At 46.0% G+C, this 21094-nt stretch overlaps 1 protein-coding gene across 2 annotated transcripts in view; it reads right to left on the bottom strand.

Annotated features, from left to right (window-relative positions):
• Window positions 1–690: 690 nt before the first annotated feature.
• Window positions 691–21094, bottom strand: part of LOC147712903 (glutathione S-transferase Mu 1-like) — a 110207-nt gene continuing 89803 nt past the window's right edge. For both annotated transcript variants that reach the window (XM_086923579.1, XM_086923580.1), the window contains exon 8: window positions 691–873. In XM_086923579.1, coding sequence (XP_086779705.1) covers window positions 781–873 — 93 coding nt within the window. In that variant the 3' untranslated portion in view covers window positions 691–780. The remainder of the gene's footprint in view (window positions 874–21094) is intronic.

Raw genomic sequence — 21094 nt, 5'->3', positions numbered from 1 at the left:
TCCACAATCGATTGAGATTTGACCCATCACCAAACCTAGGACCACACATTTGCACACTATTGACATCATATCCTAACAAAACAACTCAGACTCTAGTCTGTTATGGAAACCTCACAACAGTTTACACTTAGACATCTGAAAGCAAAGAACCGAAATGCAATGTAACAGCAGATTGAGCACTATACATATATCATACAAAATTCTCTCCACAAGATAGTCTTGTAAGAAAATGCTACTTGGAATACATTGTTCAGGTTTCTTTTGAGTGTTGTTAGGTTGGGGGGAGGCGTTCTGGAGGGCATTTCCAGGATTAAAAACGAATTGCATCTAGGGGCTCTGTTTCTCCATACACCAATCATGTAAAACTTTAACTCAATGGACCAAGTTGCGTATGGTTTGCATCTCCCACATAGTGATACACAACTAGTAGTTGAAAGGTCTGCTCTATATTCAGTGCGGCTACAGAATTAAAATACAAACCTCTCGTCAGCATCCACCTAGATAGGTATCGGTTTGTAAAACAAAACGGTGCAGCAAGCCAGAAGGTGTGCATGGATATGGGCCTTGAATAATCTACAACTTCTTAGTAACTGCTTATGCAAGTTTCCCACAGATATGAGAAATGCAGGGTTCTTGGTAAGCAAGCTAAAAAAAGTGGGGCAGGAAAACATGACAAAAAACAAACACAGATTTAGACTAGAGGATTTATTAGTCATTAAACAGAGGTTGATGTTTTTGCTTTGTTATGCAAGGCTCTTCTGCCATTTGGTGAAGCTGGTCCTACTTCTCATTGCACCATTTGGCAATTCGGTTATTGATTGGAATTTTCATAAAGCGGCTCGATTTCATGTAAGTGTCAATCTTTTCTAAGGCCTGTTAGGAAAATAAGCAAAGAATGGTCAGAGATAGCAAGCGGTCTCAGAGCAGAGTTTAACAAAGCTACTCATTAAGCAACAAGCTAGGCTTGATGAACCACACTGCCACAAAACATTATCTCTGCCATCTTCTGTGCCCAAACAAACAGACAAGCCACTTGACAATTTTAGAGCATGATTCCATGTGCCTGCTCAATATCTTGCATCTAGGTTGTGCTTTATGCTCATTATCTTCATCATTTTCCTTCTCCCCCAAACACAGTGGCCAGCCACAGGACTTCAGAACATGGCCTACCAGTGGCATAAGACGCAAATTAAGAGTGGTAGGGCGGTCGTGGAGTGGGCACGGGGTTAATCGTGCAGGGGTTGAATAATAATAAAAAACAATAAGACTGGTGCCGCCAGCCACCTCGCACTCCTCCGCTTCCAGTTCTGGCATCAGACTCCCCATCCAATCCCCACGCTGCTCTCATGCATTAACAGCGAGAGGATTGGCCTGAGCGAGCTGGATTAACGCTCGCTCAGGCACAGGCAGTCTGTGCTGTTTCTCCAACCCTGTGCAATACAGCTTGGTTGGAGAAACCCAAATGCGCATGTCAGTTTGGCCAGCATAAGATGCCAGACACACGGATATGCACATTTAGAAGGGTACGTAGTACTCCATCTCCCAGTCTGTCCTCGCCCCTCCCTGCACATGCTGGCTCAGCCAGCAACTGATAAATAAAAAGATAATATAGTGTTTTATTTTTCACCTGCTGGCTCTGCCATTGCAGAGGAGCCGCCGCTATGGCCTACTACATGATGCTGAAACACCAGAATAGTGTAAGATGTGAAGACAACCAATAACCTTAAGATAATGTACGTACATTATCATATAAAATTAATTGCTACCATGCTAGTGACACACCCAAACCTTGATGCTTCTGTTCTCCAACTCAGATATCCAGAAACTAGCACATGAATAGATAATGGTGATAGTGGAGACCGGACAGGCAAGTAAACCCGTGACATGGGCAGGGCTCAAAAAAATCTACTCATCCTTGAGCAAGATTTAATCATGACGAGCTATTTTTAGGGACTACTTGCTCTGACAAGCTGAAAATACTTTAACTTCAGTCCCAGAACACAAAGTAACTGCAGGAATACAAACTGACTTTTGCCCCGTCTCCAAAAGCAGAGCAAATGTGACAAGATGAGTTTTATACGCAACTTTATTGCTCAAAGTGAAACAACAATAAAGAGGTCTTTAAATGTTATGTCACATTTGCTAGCTTTGAGAAACAGAAGTCAGTTTGTCTTCCTACATTTATTTTTCTTTATGTGACTGAAGTTAAGAGGATTTTGTAAAGTGAACTGTGTGACAATTGAACGAACGCATGTGAAACGAAAGGCTGTAAGATGTTAGGCTTTTTTCTAACACAGCTAAGTAACCTGTTCAAACAAAATATATTTCACTAGTTAGGAAGACATTTTTGTAATTCTGTGGTGAAAAAAATAATTTTAAACCATCTAAACAAATTGGAACACTTTGCTTTTTGATGTGCAAATTTTTTTATATTTTTGCTGAAACATAATTTCCAAACATTGTTTATGCGTATTATCAGTAAAACTACATGTTAGTGAGAAAGCTATGTGGCCATTTCAGTGGAAAATATGCCATCTGTAAATGATAGTGCAAAAGTGCAATACCACATCATGCTTTAATAATATATTCATGAATGGTGGGTTTTAAGCATGAACAGAGAATTATTAGTGCTCCTGCCCTGATGATAATGCTATTAGTGATCTAAGAGCCACGCAAAGGATCATGAGATTATATATATATATATATATATATATATATATATATATATATTCACTGAAAAAGCCATGGGTTATAGACCATATATAATTAGGAATTAGCATTTACAAAACCTTATTTTACTCACACAAAACCATTGAAATTCCATATATAGTTAGTTGCACTAACTATATATCGCGCACCCGCAATCCACTGCTGATGTCACATATTACATCATTCATGACATGATCAGTGACATCACTGATGACATCACTGATGACATTATCCAATGACTATGTTTCTGTAAAGTTAAAATATGTCTTACATATTGAAGAATGAGTGGATGTATAAGTGTCTGGATGAAGAATTTATTAGGTGCATGACTGACTGTATGAGTGAGTGATTAAATGTGTCTCACTGAGTGCATGGGTTAGTGACTAAACAGTCTTAATTTGTACATCATTCGGTCTGTTCTGTAAACTGCTGAATGTGTTAATCAGTAGCTATATGAGTAACTATATGGGATATTCATTGGTTGCCCAAGTATTTGTATGGGAGTCTAAGTGTGTGAGTGGCTGGGAGGTGTATGACTGTGCATAGATGTGTGAGCAGTTGATTCACTAGATGTATGGGTTCAAAAGTGCATGTGGAAACAGCTGCATGGGCGATTGACTGTGTGCAGGAGTGTATTGGTGAGTGAATGGATATCTCAGTGCAACACGTACTGTGTTTTACATATGTACTTACTTTGACATGTGAGAGTTGACATATATAACCATGCATAAGAGCCAGTGAATGTGTGAGTGGCTGTATGGATCATTGTGAACTTGTATCAGGGATCGTATAGGAGATTAAATATGTGTTAGAATATGTTTGAATTAGTAAGGTGTGTATAACTTTATAGTTAAGGAAATGGAGGTGTGATTGATTCTTTGCATGACTGACTAGATGTATGAGTAACTCCATGGATGAGTGACAATCTGTGAGTGTCTTTTTACACTGATTGTATCTAAGGTTATATTAGAGTCTGAAGAGGTTCATTGTATTATCACATGAATGATATTATCAGTGATGTCATTTGAGTTGTCATCAGTGATGTCATCAGTGATGTCATCAGTGATGTCACTGACCATGTCATGAATGATGTAATATGTGACATCAGCAGTGGATTGCGGGTGCGCAATATATAGTTAGTGCAACTAACTATATATGGAATTTCAATGGTTGTGTGAGTAAAATAAGGTTTTGTAAATGCTAATTCCTAACTATATATGGTCTATAACCCATGGTTTTTTCAGTGAATTTTCAAGGTTTTGTAAATGCAAATTCCTAACTATATATGGTCTATAACCTATGGTTTTTTCAGTGGTTTTTTAATAGCAAATATCAAAAGCTGTTAAATGTCAAGTACGTGGTAGGTAAAAACATTTTCGTGTCTATGCACGCTGATGTGCTTTGAACGCTGCCCCCCCCTCCCCCTTTTCTTTTAGGAGTATTCTTTCTTTGCAGATAGTGAAGGGTAGGTAACGCAGGCCTTTGCCCCCGTTGTAATCCGTCGTGCCTGCTTCCCTCTCCATTTGATTTATTGTTATCCAAGCATTTACTGTAAGAATTGGTTCTCTTTGGTTCATTCTCTATTTACAAACAAGCACAGAGTCGCAATACTCTGTTTAGTCTTTGCAGGTAGTGAAAAATCGTTAGAAACAACAAAAGGAATAAAGCAAAATCAGTAGGCCACTAATGGGATCTCTTTTTGACCTCGCTAAAATAGAAACATTAGGAACAAACCCTCATGAGAAATATGAAACTAGTGAGAGGAACTGAGCTCGATGCCATGATGGCTGCAAGACAGCTCGGCTCCGCCGCCCACCCCGCCCAAAACAACGACAAACACTGTGCAAATATTATAAATATATACAACACGCCAGCAAAGTAACAGGGTAAAACGTTTTATTAAATAACTATTTACATGGCAGCCTGCTGCAACATCGATCCAAATGCATGCCGCCGTTCCCGGGATTTCTCCCCGACTACTCTGCGGCCTACGAGATGGAGAGGCCGGGGCGTTGACTAAGCGGGGCCTCCAGCCGCAACCACAGCGCCAACGATCGCTGCTAACAGCCACTGATCTGAAGAACCGCTACCTGCGATGCTTACCCGAGCCGCTTGACGGAGGCCCCCGAGGGGCGGTGTGGTGGCGCGGACTCGGAGGGGGCGCTTGACTCCTGCCCCCTCCCCAAGTCTTGTTGCCCTGGTGTGGCCTGAGATCGCCCCCGACATAGGCGGTCGGCTCCCGGGGTCAGGCGGAACTTGTTGCCTTTTGGTGACTCTTGTCCCACAATCCGTTTGACCTGAAGACACGTCCTGCGGTGCCCTGGTCCAACCATCATATACCTGCGCCAGGACACGGCGTGGGGTGCACTGAAAGGGAGAGGCGGCGCGAACGAGCCTCCCCCACCTCCCCTGGTGGAGGTTTCTCAGCTACACCCCAGCGCTTCACTCGGCCACCTGAGTTGCGCCCGCTCCTGCGGCACAGGGCCTCGCTCGGCCAGCTGAATTGCGCCTGCTCTTTTTATTGCAGCGTCTCACGCGCCATCCGGATGAATTACACCCACTCATGCAGTACAGCGACAGGCGGCTGCCACGGAGCTCAGGAAATGGCGGTCGGCTCCACAGACTTGGGCCTGGCCTGCAAAGATTGCTCTGGGCAACCCTTGAACTCTGACGCTTGAAAGCGTGGGGTGCACTGAAAGGGAGAGGCGGCGCGAACGAGCCTCCCCCACCTCCCCAGGTGGAGGTTTCAGCTACACCCCAGCGCTTCACTCAGCCACCTGAGTTGCACCCGCTCCTTGGGCCTGGCCTGCAAGGATGGCTCTGGGCAACCCTGGAACTCGGACGCTTGACTGCTAGGGCATGGGCCCCATTCCCAAAAGCGTCCCCTCAGCTTTGAAGATTCTACAAAAGTCACCGGGGCTTCCGACTCCCGCAGGCTTCCGGTGGGGAGCGGCTGCCATGATTGCTTGCGGAATGGCCACGACGGAGCCACGAGATGGTGGTGCTCTCATGCGGATGCCAGCTTCAGTCTGAAACATCCAGAAACACTGTAGACTACCAATTCGATCAGTTCCGGTGGAGCCCCAACGTGACCCGGTAGAGAAGAACTTGCCCTCCCCTCTGACTGATGGTGCTTGTTGCCTGTCCCTTCTGTCATATGACGCGCCGCGTTAGCGCACCCGGAAGTGCTCCGGTGCGCGAGGCGCGAAAAGCAGCTACCCGGAAGCGATCCGGGGCGCGGCGCGGAGCGCGTAACGTAAGCATAACAGGTCATGTGACTTGTTAATAAAACTTTTCATTGGTTCATTTCACTTTTGAGTTCCAAATGATGTAAGGCTAGGTCATGAGACTTAACACTTTTCATTGGTTCGGACTGGGAGGGGGCGCTTAGCTCCTGCCCCCTCCCCAAGTCTCTCGGCCAGCTGAGTTGCGCCTGCTCTTGCTATTACAGCATCTCACCCACCATCCAGCTAAATTTCACCCACTCTTGCGATACAGCAACTCTTCCATTCTGGACCTTGTCCCACAATCCGTTTGACCTGAAGACACGTCCTGCGGTGCCCCCGCAATGCGGCCTGGTCCCTGAATGTGTGCAGGGGGACGGTATTTCTCACTCGGCCAGCAGAGTTGCGCCCACTCTTGCGGCCTACGACATGGAGGCCGGGGCGTTGACTAGGCGGGGCCTCCGGCCGCAACCACAGCGCCAACAATCGCTGCTAAAGGAGGGGAGCCTTGCCGGTGAGAGCCACTGATCTGAATAACGGCTGCCTGCGGTGCCTCCCTGAACCGCTTGACGGAAGCCCCCCAGGGGCGGTGTGGTGGCGCGGACTGGGAGGGGGCGCTTGGCTCCTGCCCCCTCCCCAAGTCTCTCTCGGCCAGCTGAGTTGCGCCTGCTCTTGCTATTACAGCATCTCACCCGCCATTCGGCTAAATTTCACCCACTCTTGCGATACAGCGACTCTTCCATTTCGGACCTTGTCGCCCCAGAGGTACATCACCTTACACAGACATGCACTCTGATCTCCTTGGTCTCAGTCAAGCCTCAATAGTAAGATTTTCATAGGTGAGTGTAAGTGGGGGCTGTTTGAGGACCTGACTGCATTGGAAAGCAATGTGAGGTGGTGCCTCCCTGAACCGCTTGACGGAGGCCCCCGAGAGGCGGTGTGGTGGTGCGGACTGGGAGGGGGCGCTTGGCTCCTGCCCCCTCCCCAAGTCTTGTTGCCGTGGTGAGGCCTGAGATCGCCCCCGACATAGGCGGCCGGCTCCCGGGGTCCGACGGAACTTTTTGCCTTTTGGTGACTCTTCCATTCTTGACCTTGTCCCACAATCCGTTTGACCTGAAGACACGTCCTGCGGCCTGGTCCCTGAATGTGTGCAAGGGGACGGTATTGATTGGATCAAGATGGCGGCTTCACACAAAGCTGACTCAAGTGTTGCTGCTGATGCTATGCAAACAAAAACTGGTTTTCAGTTTGTACATTCTTCAGGATTTTTCCATCCAAGGCTGGTTGAGAGTTTGTAGAACGATGGCTTCAGATTTTCAACATACTACTCTTCAACATTCTTCATAAATGTAACAATGTGAGACTCACTAGGAGAACGCCCATTTATCTTTCATTTCAAAATGCTGCCAACAATATTTTCTGAATGGAAGACACCATCTTGTAGCATAAAAGGCTGCGTCAAGGGTGGTATTGCCCAGAATGTCTTGTTTTCTAGTGCTTGTAATAACAAATCCAGAACTGCCGAAAAGGATTCTGGTCCTGCCGCTACTTACTGGAGACATTGAACTATACTCTGGACCTGCCTGGCCTCGACCAAAATGGCGCCAGTATGTGAACGACTTGCAACTCCTTATGACGTTCTAGTTACTTAGCCTTGACGTTATGGGGATGTATGCGGTCTTTGTGCACATTGCGGGCGGGGAAGGGTACTGACTGGGAATACGGACAACCCTATTGATGTCGATTTTTCATTATTAATTATTGTATTAATAAAGCTTTGAAGTAATGTTACCCATGATACTCGCCCATGGTGTGCGTATAGACGATTTTATTGTAACTGATCCTGTTATACTTTCAATTAAAAAAAAAATCAACCTTCACTGATCCTACAACAGTTTGTCACGTTTAGTTTTTTCAATTAAATGGCTCGCTTGTTACATACTCCTATACCCCTGGCTTTTGAAAGACACTATCTTGTACAATAAAGGGCTGCGTCAAGGGTGGTATTGCCCAGAATGTCTTGTTTTCTAGTGCTCGTAATGACGAAGCCAGAACTGCCGAAAAGGATTTTGGTCCTGCCGCTACTTACTGGAGACATTGAACTAAACTCTGAACCTGCCTGGCCTCGACCAAAATGGCGCCAGTATGGGAGCGACTTGCAACTCCTTATGACGTTCTAGTTACTTAGCCTTGACGTTATGGGGGATGTATGCGGTCTTTGTGCACATGGCGGGCGGGGAAGGGTACTGACTGCGAATACGGACAACACTATTGATAACGCAAAAAAACGATTTTTTTTTTGCCCCGCGGGGCCCTTTTAAAGCCTCCACATCAAACCTAGGGGGTCAGGGAGGATCTACTATGCCCCCTTATGGTCATTTCCCCCTTCGTTTTGGCCTCCTCTTGTCTCTCGATCCTACCGAGAGACAAGATGGCGGCCGCTCCAGACTGTTTAGAATGTTGACAGACACCGAAGAGCCAATCAGCTTCGCAAAGTTCCGTTACGCGAAAAGTATGCGAACCGGAGTGCTACCCGGGACGCTGTTACAGATATATATATATTTATTTTTTTTGAACGTTAATTTATCAAAATCCACTGGAGCACATATTGAGACCTAGCAAAGGTACATCGGGCTAACAGTCCCTACAATGTTGCCAAGTTTCGTGCAAATCCATTCAGCCGTTCGAGCTAAAAGTGAGGCCAACCCCCCTATGGAAATTAACATGGGAAAAATGCGTTTTGGGACCCCCCCTTTTTTCTCGGCCCCCCCCTTGACGAACCCCCTCCAAATTTTCAGGAGCTGCTCAGAAACAAATGTGCCATTTTCCTGAAAATTTCAGCCAATTCCGTCCACAAACGCCAAAGTTATTAGACATAGAATTTTCAAAAATCCCATAGAGAAAAAATCCTAACTATATATACCTACTGGCGACCGCCAGTAGGATATATATATATATATATATATATATATATATATATATATATATATATATATATATATATATATATATATATATATAAATAAATAAATAATCAGTCCGGCCCAGCGTTGCCTGGGGCAGAAAGGGGCTGGGGGCAGTACACCCGGTCCGACCCCCTCGCGCACAGACTCCCTCCCGCCCAGACTCACTCACGTATAGAATTGATTTGGCTCGCCCAGATCTGTTAAACTTTCCTATGTTTCTTATCAGTTCTTGCACTGCTACCCCATCTTCTTCCCGTTACGTGCATGTGCTTACACACTCCTTACCACATATACCACGTCCGTGGTTTGCTTTAAACTCTTCTTTAATAATCTTCCCCAGCACTAGCTACACTTCGTACCGAGTAATCCACTGCAGCGCAGCACTCCTACACATTCATCTCTGTTCGCTCTTACACTGATGTCGACTCAGTTCTCCTGTTACTTAAAATCCGCCATCTAATCCTAACTGCCCACATTACCCTATCCTTATTTCTCCTCAGTCATCATTTCGAGAATTGTTGTTCTAATCCTAAACCCTTTGCGCCCCAGTACCTCCTCCGGAACTGCTGCCTCCACACCTTTCCTCGGGCCCCGCAAAGATCCCGCAACCTTCGGCAGCTCCGAGCCGCGCGGCAGATGTCAGCGGCAGTAAGTCCTGGGGAGCAGAGGATGCGTTCCAGCAACTCTGGGCAGGGTGCTCAAGCGCGGACCCTCCGCTCCACCGCACTCGTTGCTCGGACTCTCCAGCCCGGCACTCGGCTCCCCTGTTGTCGCCATCTTTAGTGTGTACAAAAGTGACAGCTCCGAGGACCGGCCACAGCTCGCTGCAGAGCCGTAGACATAGAAGAGACACGGCCCTGAAGACAAAACCTGATAATAGTAAAAGAAGAAAGAAATACCAGAGTATAGGAGGCATTACTGCACCGCCCTCCTTGTCATCACGCACGTCGCGTCGTGGCCAGCGCTACTTTCAGGGGACTACTTTGTTTACAAACGTAAATTTTTGAAATTTACTTTTTTTTTACATTTATATAGCCTATGTCCATCTACACACCCTGACATTTTCATAGATGTATCGGTGTGTAGATTGGCGCTGTGGTTCCCGAGTTTACCTGACCAAAAGGTGCAAGTTCTCTCTTTATAATAGTAGTATAGATAGATATAGATATATATAGGCTCGATTCCGGTTATACAGGGGTCAAACATTTAGCTTACTAAATAAAAAAATTTGTAAAGCAGTAGTAGTGAAATTGCATATTTGAAGGTTCTCATGCAATAAAGAAAAAGGCGGCTCCTTAAGACAAGATTTTGCCTAGGATTACACAACAAGACCAGTTCATGGGTCAAGTACATTACAGTTAGGTAGAGTAGATTATTCAAGTTACTAGACCTGCAAGTCAAGTAACACTTGTATGCTTTTTCGAGCCTTGATGGGTGGCACATAGTTTAGTTTAAACCCTTGAGCTTTTTAAACCACTTTGACAAGTTATTTTAAGTTATGCAAGAGCAATCAGGTTTCACCTTATATCAAGACGATTTAGCAAGGTTGAAAGAACTATATTGCCCAAAAATAAAAACTAAGAATATTTTAAATCACAGAAAGGTAAGTACCATCTAGGACAGGTTCCTGCCAACTTTGAGGAGGCCCGTTTGATCCCATTATTAAAGAAGCCGGGGGCTGACACTAAGGTCGTGAAAAATTTTAGGCCCATTTCACAACAGCCATTCTTAGCCAAAATAATTGAGCAACATGTTCTGCCAGTGCTCTCTTGTGATCTTGAAAACAACAATCTGTTAGAACCCAACCAGGCTGGGTTCAGAGCTCATCACAGCACGGAATTGGTCATGCTCATGACTCAGGGCAGATAAGAAAATCCTGTGTGCCCTGGTGCTGTTGGACCCCTCTGCGGCATTTGACACAGTCAATCACAATCAACTTTTGTCGCGGTTGAGGGACCTAGGTTTCCAGGGCACTGACCACGCCTGGCTGACATCCTTCCTTGCCGGCCTGGTTTAGAGAGTACAATTGGCGAACCTGGTCCCTGATCCAGCGGACCTTACATTTGGAGTCCCACAGGGCTCGGCTCTCTCACCCTTATTGTTTAATGCCTACCTGCAGCCCCTAATTTCAGCATTAAATCAGATGGATTGCCGGATTTACAATTATGCCGATGATACCCAGATTATTATTCAAATTGACAACTCACCTACAGCACATCTGAGACTGCAAAATATTTTAAAATTTACTGTCAATTGGATGACGGCCAACGCGCTGAAAATAAATCCGGCCAAGACTGATGTGCTGGCGATTACAACGGCATCCAGTCCGTGGAACGACCTCCTATGGCCCACTGAACTAGGGCCTTCCCCCGGAACCAGCAGTGGCCGTGAAAAGTCTGGGTCTATACATAGATGCCAAACTCACTATGTCTACCCAGGTCTCAGCGGTTGTTGGCACTTGTGTGGGCTTACTGAGACAATTGCGTAAATTATCCCCTCTCCTGACCTTGGACACGCTCAGACTTGGACTTCTGGCACGGTTGTATTATGGAAACTCCTTGTATGCCAGTCTTCCTCAACAACTGCTGGCTAGATTACAAACTGTTATGAACGACGCAGCCAGATTAAGCTTTAATAACTGACACATGCCACCCCACTCCTTCGTGAGCTCCATTGGCTTCCATTCAGGCAACGGGCTCAGTTCAAGGGCCTCTGAATTATGCATAAAACCCTGTACTGTCAAGCCCCAAACTATATTAGGGAGCGTTTAGTAACTTATGCTCCCAGTAGGACTTTATGATCGGCAGATGCCGCATTTCTGACTTGTCCCAGGTTCAAGCTATCTACTCTTGGAGGGCCAGCATTTTCCAATACAAATCCCATAGTCTGGAACAACTTACCAGCGAGTTTGCGCAAGGAAACGAGTTTACTACCATTCAGAAAAAAGCTGAAAACCATTTTGTTTCAGGAAGCATGGGGTACACTTTAGTGGCCCCATTGTGCGTTCCAGGTGCATCCGCTGATAAGCGCTTAGAGACCCCTGGGTGATAAGGCCCTCTATAAATCGAATACAAAATCAAAAAATGTTTATACTAATTACATATTCAACAGATGAAATACTTCCAACTGGTAACATTTCTCCCCCCCCCCCCCCCCCGACCCCCCTTCCTTCTTGACACCACTTTGTTAACTGTTCAGAAAGCGATAGGGCTCTCTTTGATGGATTAAACTCCCAAGAATGAAAAAGTCTGGGAGAGGCACATATGTTGGATTAGTAAATAACCATCCATGATTCCGGAAATATCGGAAACCCTTCCATGGAAAAGGTCTAGTTCCCTGAAAGGTGTTTAAAGAGAATTAAAAAAAATTGAGTTGCACATGAAACACAAGAAAGCATGTCAATTGTTAGTGGCTACAATCAAATATCTTAGCCACTGTAAGGCTATAATTAAAGAGCAGTGCACCGGAGGTCACTACAATACTTTCAAGTGAACAGAAGCTGTACACTATAACATGGCGGCTTTTAATAAATTAAATATGCTTGACTGAGTGGGGATCAGTGATATGCTGCTACCAGGCAAGCAGGAATGGCAGTAGGGCAAAGGGCGGATTGCACACCACCACACCTCTTTTGAGGGTTTCAAGTAGCCTAAAAAGCTTTTTCTGGGACCCATTTCCTTTGATCTGGACATACAGTCATACAGGAAATACACTTTGGAAACCTGCTTTTCATATGTTGTTGTATGTATGTATTGTATGTATGTATTGGCATTTATATAGATCACTACTTACCCGTAGGGTCCCAAGGCGCTTCGACCGCTGCGAAACCCTTCCTAGCTTCCCTGAGAGATGGTCCCTTAATGGGTATCTCCAGGGTGAGACCAGGCATCCCCGGCGGTCTGGTGGGGCAGTTAGTGAAGATGAGGCAAGCTAATGCCCAGAGTTGCAGAGTGTGATCGCTGATCAGAGTGGGCACCGAGGCGAGAGAATTATCGAGTCCGCTGACCCTGGTCCAGAAACCTGCCGCGCCGGGAATCGAACCCTGGTCCCGGGCCGTCCTCTGCTCTCGGGTCTGCCGCCTCTAACCAGTGAGCCACACTACTTCACTGTTCACCTATGACAACAGCTGCAGTGTTAAGACTATCCTAGTTGTGTCGCAGGGATTCTGCTCCTACACAGAACTGTGCATAGAGACTTGGAACCTCAGTGAATTAGGGTGTGCCAAAACTCACCTTCGTATCCAAAATCCCCTACCAGACTAGCAATCAGTGTCTCATTGGTTCTTACACACCCCCCAATGATAAGACAGCCCAGAACATGAACTTAGAACACCTCAGGTCACGTGGAACACATGAACACTTTCGTTATACTAACATACCAGTCCAGAACGAGGAGTAAATGAGGACACGTGCAAGTTTGAAATATATATTTATTTCTAATGCAGTGTTCTCAGAGGCAGTATCTTAGCTAATGCAAGCAAACATATTATAAGCAACAAGGTTATCAGCATAGTTACAATTCCATAAAATACAAAGGGAGAAAGCATGGTAAAATGCTAAAGGGAAGAAGGCTAAATTACACCCAAGTCTTACCCTCCCTTGTTAGTATATTATAATATATCTAAAGAAAGTCTCTTTGGGTTTTAGCAGGGAGACCCCATAGTTCTGGTTTTAGTAGAAAGGGATCACATCTTCTATACCAACTCTGCATGCGAATATTCATCAAGTCTGTCTGCCTGCTCTGCGCCGTGCATTATTAAACGCGCCAAAATCCAAAGTTGGCCACAGCTGTACATGTGTTATGTCTAAGACGTGCGCTGATCATACCGAACAACAACCACTGTGTTGAAATAACCTTGAAGGCCTCGGCACTCACTGTTCAGACATAGCTTACCAAGCAAAGCGGATATTATAGTCAAACATTATTCTCGTGTGAAGAAAAATGTTCTACTAGGCTAAAAGCTTAAACAATATGTGCCGTGTGCAGAAGCAGCAGAATGGAAAGATGGCGTTTAAACCTCTAATAGGCTAATGCTAACAACACAGTGTGAAGGCAAAGCCTATCACCATGATAGTTGGACACAAGTAGGACAACCTTTAACAAGTCACAGAAAACACACTAAATCAGCGATTGCCAAGACTGATTCTCCTCTATTATTTTTTATTTATTTGAACTTATAATGCGCAACAGCTACCCGCAGTGGGTTTCCCGGCGCAAGGGATAGACTGAAGTAGAAAGTAAGGACACATCAGTTTCATAAACCAGCTAGAACGCCAGATGAAAGAGTAGGGTTTTCAATTTTTTCCGGAAACAAAATAAGTTTGTCTCTGATTTCAAGGCGATAGGTAGTGCGTTCCAGGATTTGGGGCCTAGGTGGGAGAAGGAGCGCCCTCCCAGCTTCACAAGTTTGAATCTTGGAACAATAAAATAGCAAATTAGCAGAAGATCTTAGTGTGCGAGTAGGCTTGTAGGGTTGGACAAGACTGTAGATATTTTGGGGCCGAGCCCTGCTTAATTTTAAAAAGATAACAGGGCTTTAAATTTAATGCGGCTAGGGACTCTAAGCCCGTGTAGGTCGCGAAGAGCCTGTGAAGCCGATGATCTCCTCGGGATGTTACATAGAAGTCAGGCCGACGAGTTTTGTACAACCTAGAGTTTGTTAATGGTAGCAGCGTCGGCACCGAAAGGACATTTCCATAATCCAGGCGAGAGGTTACTAACGCCTGGACTACAGTTCTCCTGGTGGCATGGGGCAGCATCCATAACATTTTCTGGAGCCATCTCAAGGTGGTGAAACAGATGGCGGCCACCTTGGTGGCCTGCTGCCTCATAGAGAGTTTGTCGTCTGAGAAATCCGAGGTTGCGAACCATGGAGACTGGCTGGGGGAGGGGTCCCATGTCACTGGGGCAATGTTGCGGGCCCCAAAGATCTTTATGCTTCCCCAAAATGACGATCTCGGTCTTGTCACCGTTTAACTTGAGGAGATGCCTCTGCATCCACTCAGCTACACGTGACAGTCCGGTTTTCAAGATCGAAATACTGTTGCACTCACTGGTGGAAAGGGAGAAAACAATTTGGGTGTCGTCGGCGTATGAAAATATAGTCAGCCCAGCGTCCTCCACGATGGTAGCTAGGGGTCTGACGTAGATGTTGAATGGTAGGGGGCTGATTATGGACCCCTGGGGTACACCATGCGCCGATGGACATGTGGCAGATGCGGCTTTCGTAGAAAAAACCTGGAAAGAGCGCGCACCGAAAAAGGAGGCAACCCAGGCTAGCGCATGACCACCTACTCCCAGGGACCGGAGAGAATTCAGAAGGATGGAATGGGACACTATCGAACGCCGCGCTCAAATCCAAAAGGATGAGTGCAGAAGTTTCCCCGCGGTCGATACCGTGCCGCAAACTCTGTCACCCCGAGTAGCGGGGTCTCGGTGGAATGATGAGCGCGAAAACCGGACTGGGAAGAATGTAAAAATCCCGAGCTTTCCACAAGATGGTTTAGCTGAGTGTTAACATGCCTTTCCAGCACTTTAGAGAGAACAGGCAACAAGGATATGGGCCTAAAGTTGGCGAGATTTGACACATCGGCTCCTGTCTTTTTTTTTTTAGGAGGGGGAACACCCATTGCATGCTTCCAATCCTGTAGCACGAGACTCAGTTAAAGATGCATTCAAGAGTCTCATGAGAACCCACCGGGGTTTGAGGTCCAGTAGCTTTAGGATTTTAGCAGGTACAGGATCACGGGGTGAACCAGATCTTACACTGCTCAGGCAAGAGAGGAACGAGGTATCATCGAACAGTTGCCAATTTGTAACCTTCGCCATTGAAGGCGGTTGTTTGATCGCTGCAACCTGTTACGATAGGTGTTCCTTTACTGTCAAGGGAGCACTCAGAGTCGTATATGCGCTCAACCTTGGCAATAAAGAATTCTGCAATGGAGTTACACTGAGCTTCCTCCAAAGCTGGGGGAATCTGGGTAGTATCCGCTCCTGTCAATTTTTTGACAACGGAAAAAAAGAGTGCGTGGGCAATTCTGTGCTTGCGTCACTGTACTCAGTGTATGCAGCTCTCGCAATTTTACATTGTGAGTGGTACTCTTTCAAAGCCTCTTTGTAGGCAGTCTTCCGGGAAACAGAGTAGGAGTGCCTCCATTTCCTTTCGAGAGCCTTGCAATTGGTTCGTAAGACCTTCAGATCGACAGAGAACCAAGGTGCCGGGGAACGACGAGACCTAAAATGTTTTGGGGTAAGAGGAAGGAGGGTGGTTACAGCATCGGTGAGCCAATGTGATACAGCGGTATTCAGTACCATAACTGGAACATCACGGTTCTTCGGACGGGTGTTCGAAAGGTGCTGGTTAAACTTTGTAATATCAAGTTTACCCCACCGGTGGATTAATTCGCCCTTACAGCAGCCATTCTTTACCAAGTTCTTAGAATGAAGCAAAGCGAAATGGACTGCATAGTGGTCGGACCACTCCGGCGGGCACTCTGAACAATCAAAAGGAAGATTGGAAAGAATGGGATCCAGTTGATGTCCAGCAGAGTGAGTGGATCCAAAATTACGTAACGAAAGGTTAAGAACCTCCAGGTCAGATTGGAAGCGCTTACTAGTGGTGCATAAAGGATCTTCTAGATGCAAATTAAGATCACCTAAAATGGTGAAATTTGCAGCCCTGAGAAGTAGGGGGAGCTTTGGTCTTGACAAATGAAGAAATCCAGGTGTGGGCATTGCCGGGGGGGGGGGGGGGGGGGGCGCGATAGACCAGGAGGCCCGACAGGGTAAGTTTAGGGTTAATTGCTAGTTTGAATAGAGCAGCTTCACATCCGGACAAGGGAAAGGCTTCAAGCTTACAGGTATAGGTAGACTTGAAAATTATGACAATGCCCCCCCCTTTTCCGGAGTCTGTCTCCTGCCTTACTATAACAGTTATTAGGAATTGCCATGGCAATGTCAGGACCAGAGCTTTCCTGAAGCCAAGTTTCTGTGAGAAACAAAGCGTCGGGCTGCTCATCAACAAGAAAGGCATAAATGTTTAGGAAAGGCATAAATGTTTTGTTTATGTTTCGGGAGGGACCTGCAGTTGATACTCCAAAACTGGAGTATAGGGCACCTAAGAGGGTTTTTTGTTCTTCTCAGTCTACCTCGTGTACGAACCCGACGCAATGCCTTACAACAAGACATTTTACCAGTGTGGAAATTACAACCAGCACATTTAAAGTTGTGAATCGGTAAGGGGCAGGAGGTACAATCAGAGTGTATAGGAGGGCATAAGGATTTCAAAACCTCACCGGTATAAAAATGAACTTCGGGTGGCACGGGGCGAACAGCTGAGCTAGATATAAGAGGCATGGCCCCTGGGCCCGTTCTGGCGCGGACGGGCGCAGACGGGCTGAACTCTGGCGTAACTCCGGCGAAAAACCGGCAATCCCGCTGCGCGTCTGTGTGACCTCCTTATGTAGAGGTCTAGCGTCTTTATGACGTCTAGACCGTCAAACAAAATGGCGCCGTCAGGCGTCCTACTCACCCAAGATGGCTGCCAAATAAGAGCCACCAGGACAAGGGCCCGCAAAACGCGGTGCTTTGCAATTAAATTGCAGGCAAGTGGGCATCAATGTTAAAAACGGGGGAGAAGGCTAACTCAAATTAAATAAAATACAAAAGTTATTTCTAATCCTAGTCTTCCATCAAGGAATCTTTACCGAACTAGTGAACAAAGAACATCTTCTCCTGCAAGACAAATCCCTGAAAACTATTACAAATGATCTATTTCGCATACATGGACATAATTGAAGTGCACAATATCACACACTAGTGGAGAAGTGTGGCTCACTGGTTAGAGGAGGCAGACCCTGATGCAGAGGTCAGACCCGGGACCAGGGTTCAATTCGCGACGCGGCAGGGTCTGGAGCTCAAAAATGTCCACGGACTCGATAAGTCTCGCCTCGGTTCCTACTCCAATCATGGAGTCCCACTCTGCAACTTTGGGCAATAGCTTGCTTAATCTCCACTACGGCCCCACCGCGATGGGATTCCTGGTCTTCACCTTGGGGATGCCCAGTAGGGGTTCTCGCAGGGAAAGCCAGGAAGGGTTCCCAAAGCAAGCGCTAAGAGACCTGTCGGTGATTTGGCGCTATATAAATCGAAATTAACATAACACATACATCTATCTAACGATCTAGCTATGAATCCATCTATATATCCCAATTTACTTATGCCTCTCCACCTATACATCTTCTAACCAGTGATTTGCACAGTCCTGTATTGCTATTAATATGGCCTCACAGCACTGCCAGGTTTCAGTAACCTCAAGCCCTGGTCCTGAGAATTGTCTTGATAAGGGGGTCGCTGGTGTCTTATCACAGAATACTTTCTCTATGTTGGTTACCAAATATGCTGCGACCTCCGCTCATAGATTGGACACAGCAGATGAATCCAAAACTTCACAGAAGAAAGAGAGAAGAAAGGGACTCAGCATAATTTGTCGTAATCTTTCTGGGAGATTCTGAAAAGAATCTGACAACAGGGGAACAGATACATGCCTAAATGGCACTGCCTCCTGAAAAGAAAAAAAAGTTTGAAAAAATGAGGGCTTCTATTGTGCGAATGTGGACCATTTTATGTGCATGTCCTGAAACCAGGAAACAAATCTGCTCGTCCTTCGGAGACAGGCCTAGGGTTTCTGAACCCAAACAGTGTGTCTCTAAGAGTTAATGTTTCCTGCAAGTACTTTGGAGCACTCCAAGGGGTCTAAAGGCCCTCCATGCTTTCAGGGTTTTATGGATCATGCCTTTCAGGTACAACATACCATTCCCAGCAAGAGTAAAGAGAAATCACATTAAGGAAACTAGTGCACTTCACTGATATCTGTGCCAGTATGAGAAGAAACAAGACCTAGTAACACAAACCCTTCAATCCAACATCATTCATTCTCCCACTTTTCCCCTAGCATTGGGGCGCTCTTGGTGGATGCACCATAACCCAGTGGTTGAACAGCATGCTCCAAACAGGTCAGTGTCCACACGTGATTTGAGAACTTGCAAACTAAAGAATTGAAGTGTTTTGCTCTCGAAGTCAACTTCAACAACATTGTACAAAGTCAACATCAATTTGGATGTTGCGTTCATGTTGGATGCTGCTGCAGATGGTGAATTTGTTGAGAAGTCCTGTAAGAAAGTCGCAGATACTCTTTCCTCTCATCAAGGCTAAAGTTTTGTGACTGATCATACCCCGGACGCATTCATTAGAAATCTTGCAGAAGGGTTTCAATCAGACATTCAACGCAGCGCCAGGAGATGGCCCCATCTTTTTTTATACCAGAGTAGAATGGAGTGTATTGGCAGTACTGAACTGCCTGCCACAAGTTAAACTCCATCATCAGAGTCAATATCCTCGCTCCCTGATCACAGTCTTATTAGACCAAATAAATCTGTAAAGCATAGATCAAAAGCAGACAACCGAAGCAAGCCTGCAGCTAACCCCTCGGCTCTGCACAGCACTTCTGAAACAGCCCAATTTCTATCAGTTGTGGATGTTTGCTGGTAAATTATGGTGCAAAATGAAATCTGAACTTAAGCACTGTACCAGAGTGACTTTTCAGCAGAACTCCTCAGCTTTCCGCTCTCCTATATTGTTTTCTCCCATCCACCCTCTGTTGGACTTGTTTTTGCTTACTTCAGCCTATCCACCACCCTTAGTTATCTGTGCTGCCACCAGGCCCTAATGCCCCCACCCATCTTTGTTGTCCATGTCCCTCCATCCTCACCCTTTCTCCCTCTGGGTCGCTGAATGATCCGCACTTCTTCCATAATAGGGAAAAAAGCGCTTTAACACAGCAGCAGTGTTGTTTTTTTTTTATAACTATCTACTGGACTTCAATATCTCAGCATGTGAAGTGCTCTTCACTACGAAGCAAGAGCTGCAAGTGTAAAAAAAAAAAAATATATATGTTATTGTGTCAAAAGTTGCACTTAAATGAGCATGTCAGAGCTTTATCGTATGGACATTTGTACAGTGAGATATCCAGGAAACCAGCAATAAATTTTATCCCATTGAAACGAGAACATAAATAAACCTGTTGTGCCATATTAACAGTACAGTCACTTGTAAGGTCTCCACCTGGCCATCTTAACTGGTTTATCTTTGAATTGTAGCCTGGTACGCTCTCCCTCCGCCCTTACATTCCTGCATCTCGTAACATGGGGCAATGGGCTCCAGATAAAGACCACAGTAATCTGCGCATCTCATATTTTGGGGTGTTTCTGCGAACATCCCCTTGCTTTAAATATGCGGATCTCCAGCCTCATGCAGAAGTCCAAACCCCCAGCAGGAGGGGTTTCGACACCGCCTTCCAGGCCTTGGCTATGTCTCCCTTTGCCAATGTTAACCCCAGGAGCAGTAGGCGGCGCTTATATCTATTACCCCCAACTCCCACCATAATATGTGGTAGGGCTGGTCTTGGGGACATGGGTATATCCTACTCTAGCACCTCGGGTAGCCTGGTCATTATGCCTTTCCAGAATTTGTGGAGTACGGTACAGTGCCAGGTTGTATGTATAAAAGTGCCCTCTGTCGCCACAGCGTAGACAGTGGGACGTCAAACCCACCCGCTACAGTTAGTGTTGTGTAAAATATACTCTGTGAAGGTATTTAAATTGTATAAGCCTTAGGCGTGACATTATGGCCGTGCCACGCGGAGATGCCAGCACCTCAGTCAAATCATTGTCCATTGAGCCTATATCTGACTGCCACGCCGCTTGAAGTCCATCAAATGTAGTGGGACTGTTCGTGATAAGTGACTGGTAGATCTTTGTGATCTTATGTACCCCAAGGTCACCCATAAAAACGTTGGCTTCAATAGGGTTGAAGTCTGGCAACGCCTCCAGGTTTTCTATGTATGGGGACAATGCATGACAAAGTTGGAGATATTTATAAAACCGAGAATGGGGCATGCCAAATTCTCTGGAGCTCCTGGAAGGATTTCAGTGGTAGACCTCAGAAGGCCGCTTGCAGTGTGGAGACTCCAATGTCGTCCCACCCCCTTAACCCGGGTAGTGTGGATTGTTGGGGGAAGCAGGCCATTGTGCCTTAGGAGAGTCTCTCAGGAAAGCCTACCCCACCACCCCATTTGGCGCAGGGATAGTCTCCAGACCTCGAATATCACTCTAGTCACCAGCGGCAACAACCGAATTT

The sequence above is a fragment of the Lissotriton vulgaris genome, chromosome 5, assembly GCF_964263255.1.
Source record: "Lissotriton vulgaris chromosome 5, aLisVul1.2, whole genome shotgun sequence".
NCBI classification, from domain to species: Eukaryota; Metazoa; Chordata; class Amphibia; order Caudata; family Salamandridae; genus Lissotriton; species Lissotriton vulgaris.
Note: the sequence above shows the minus strand (reverse complement) of the source record. Positions and strands in the feature narration are given on the sequence as shown.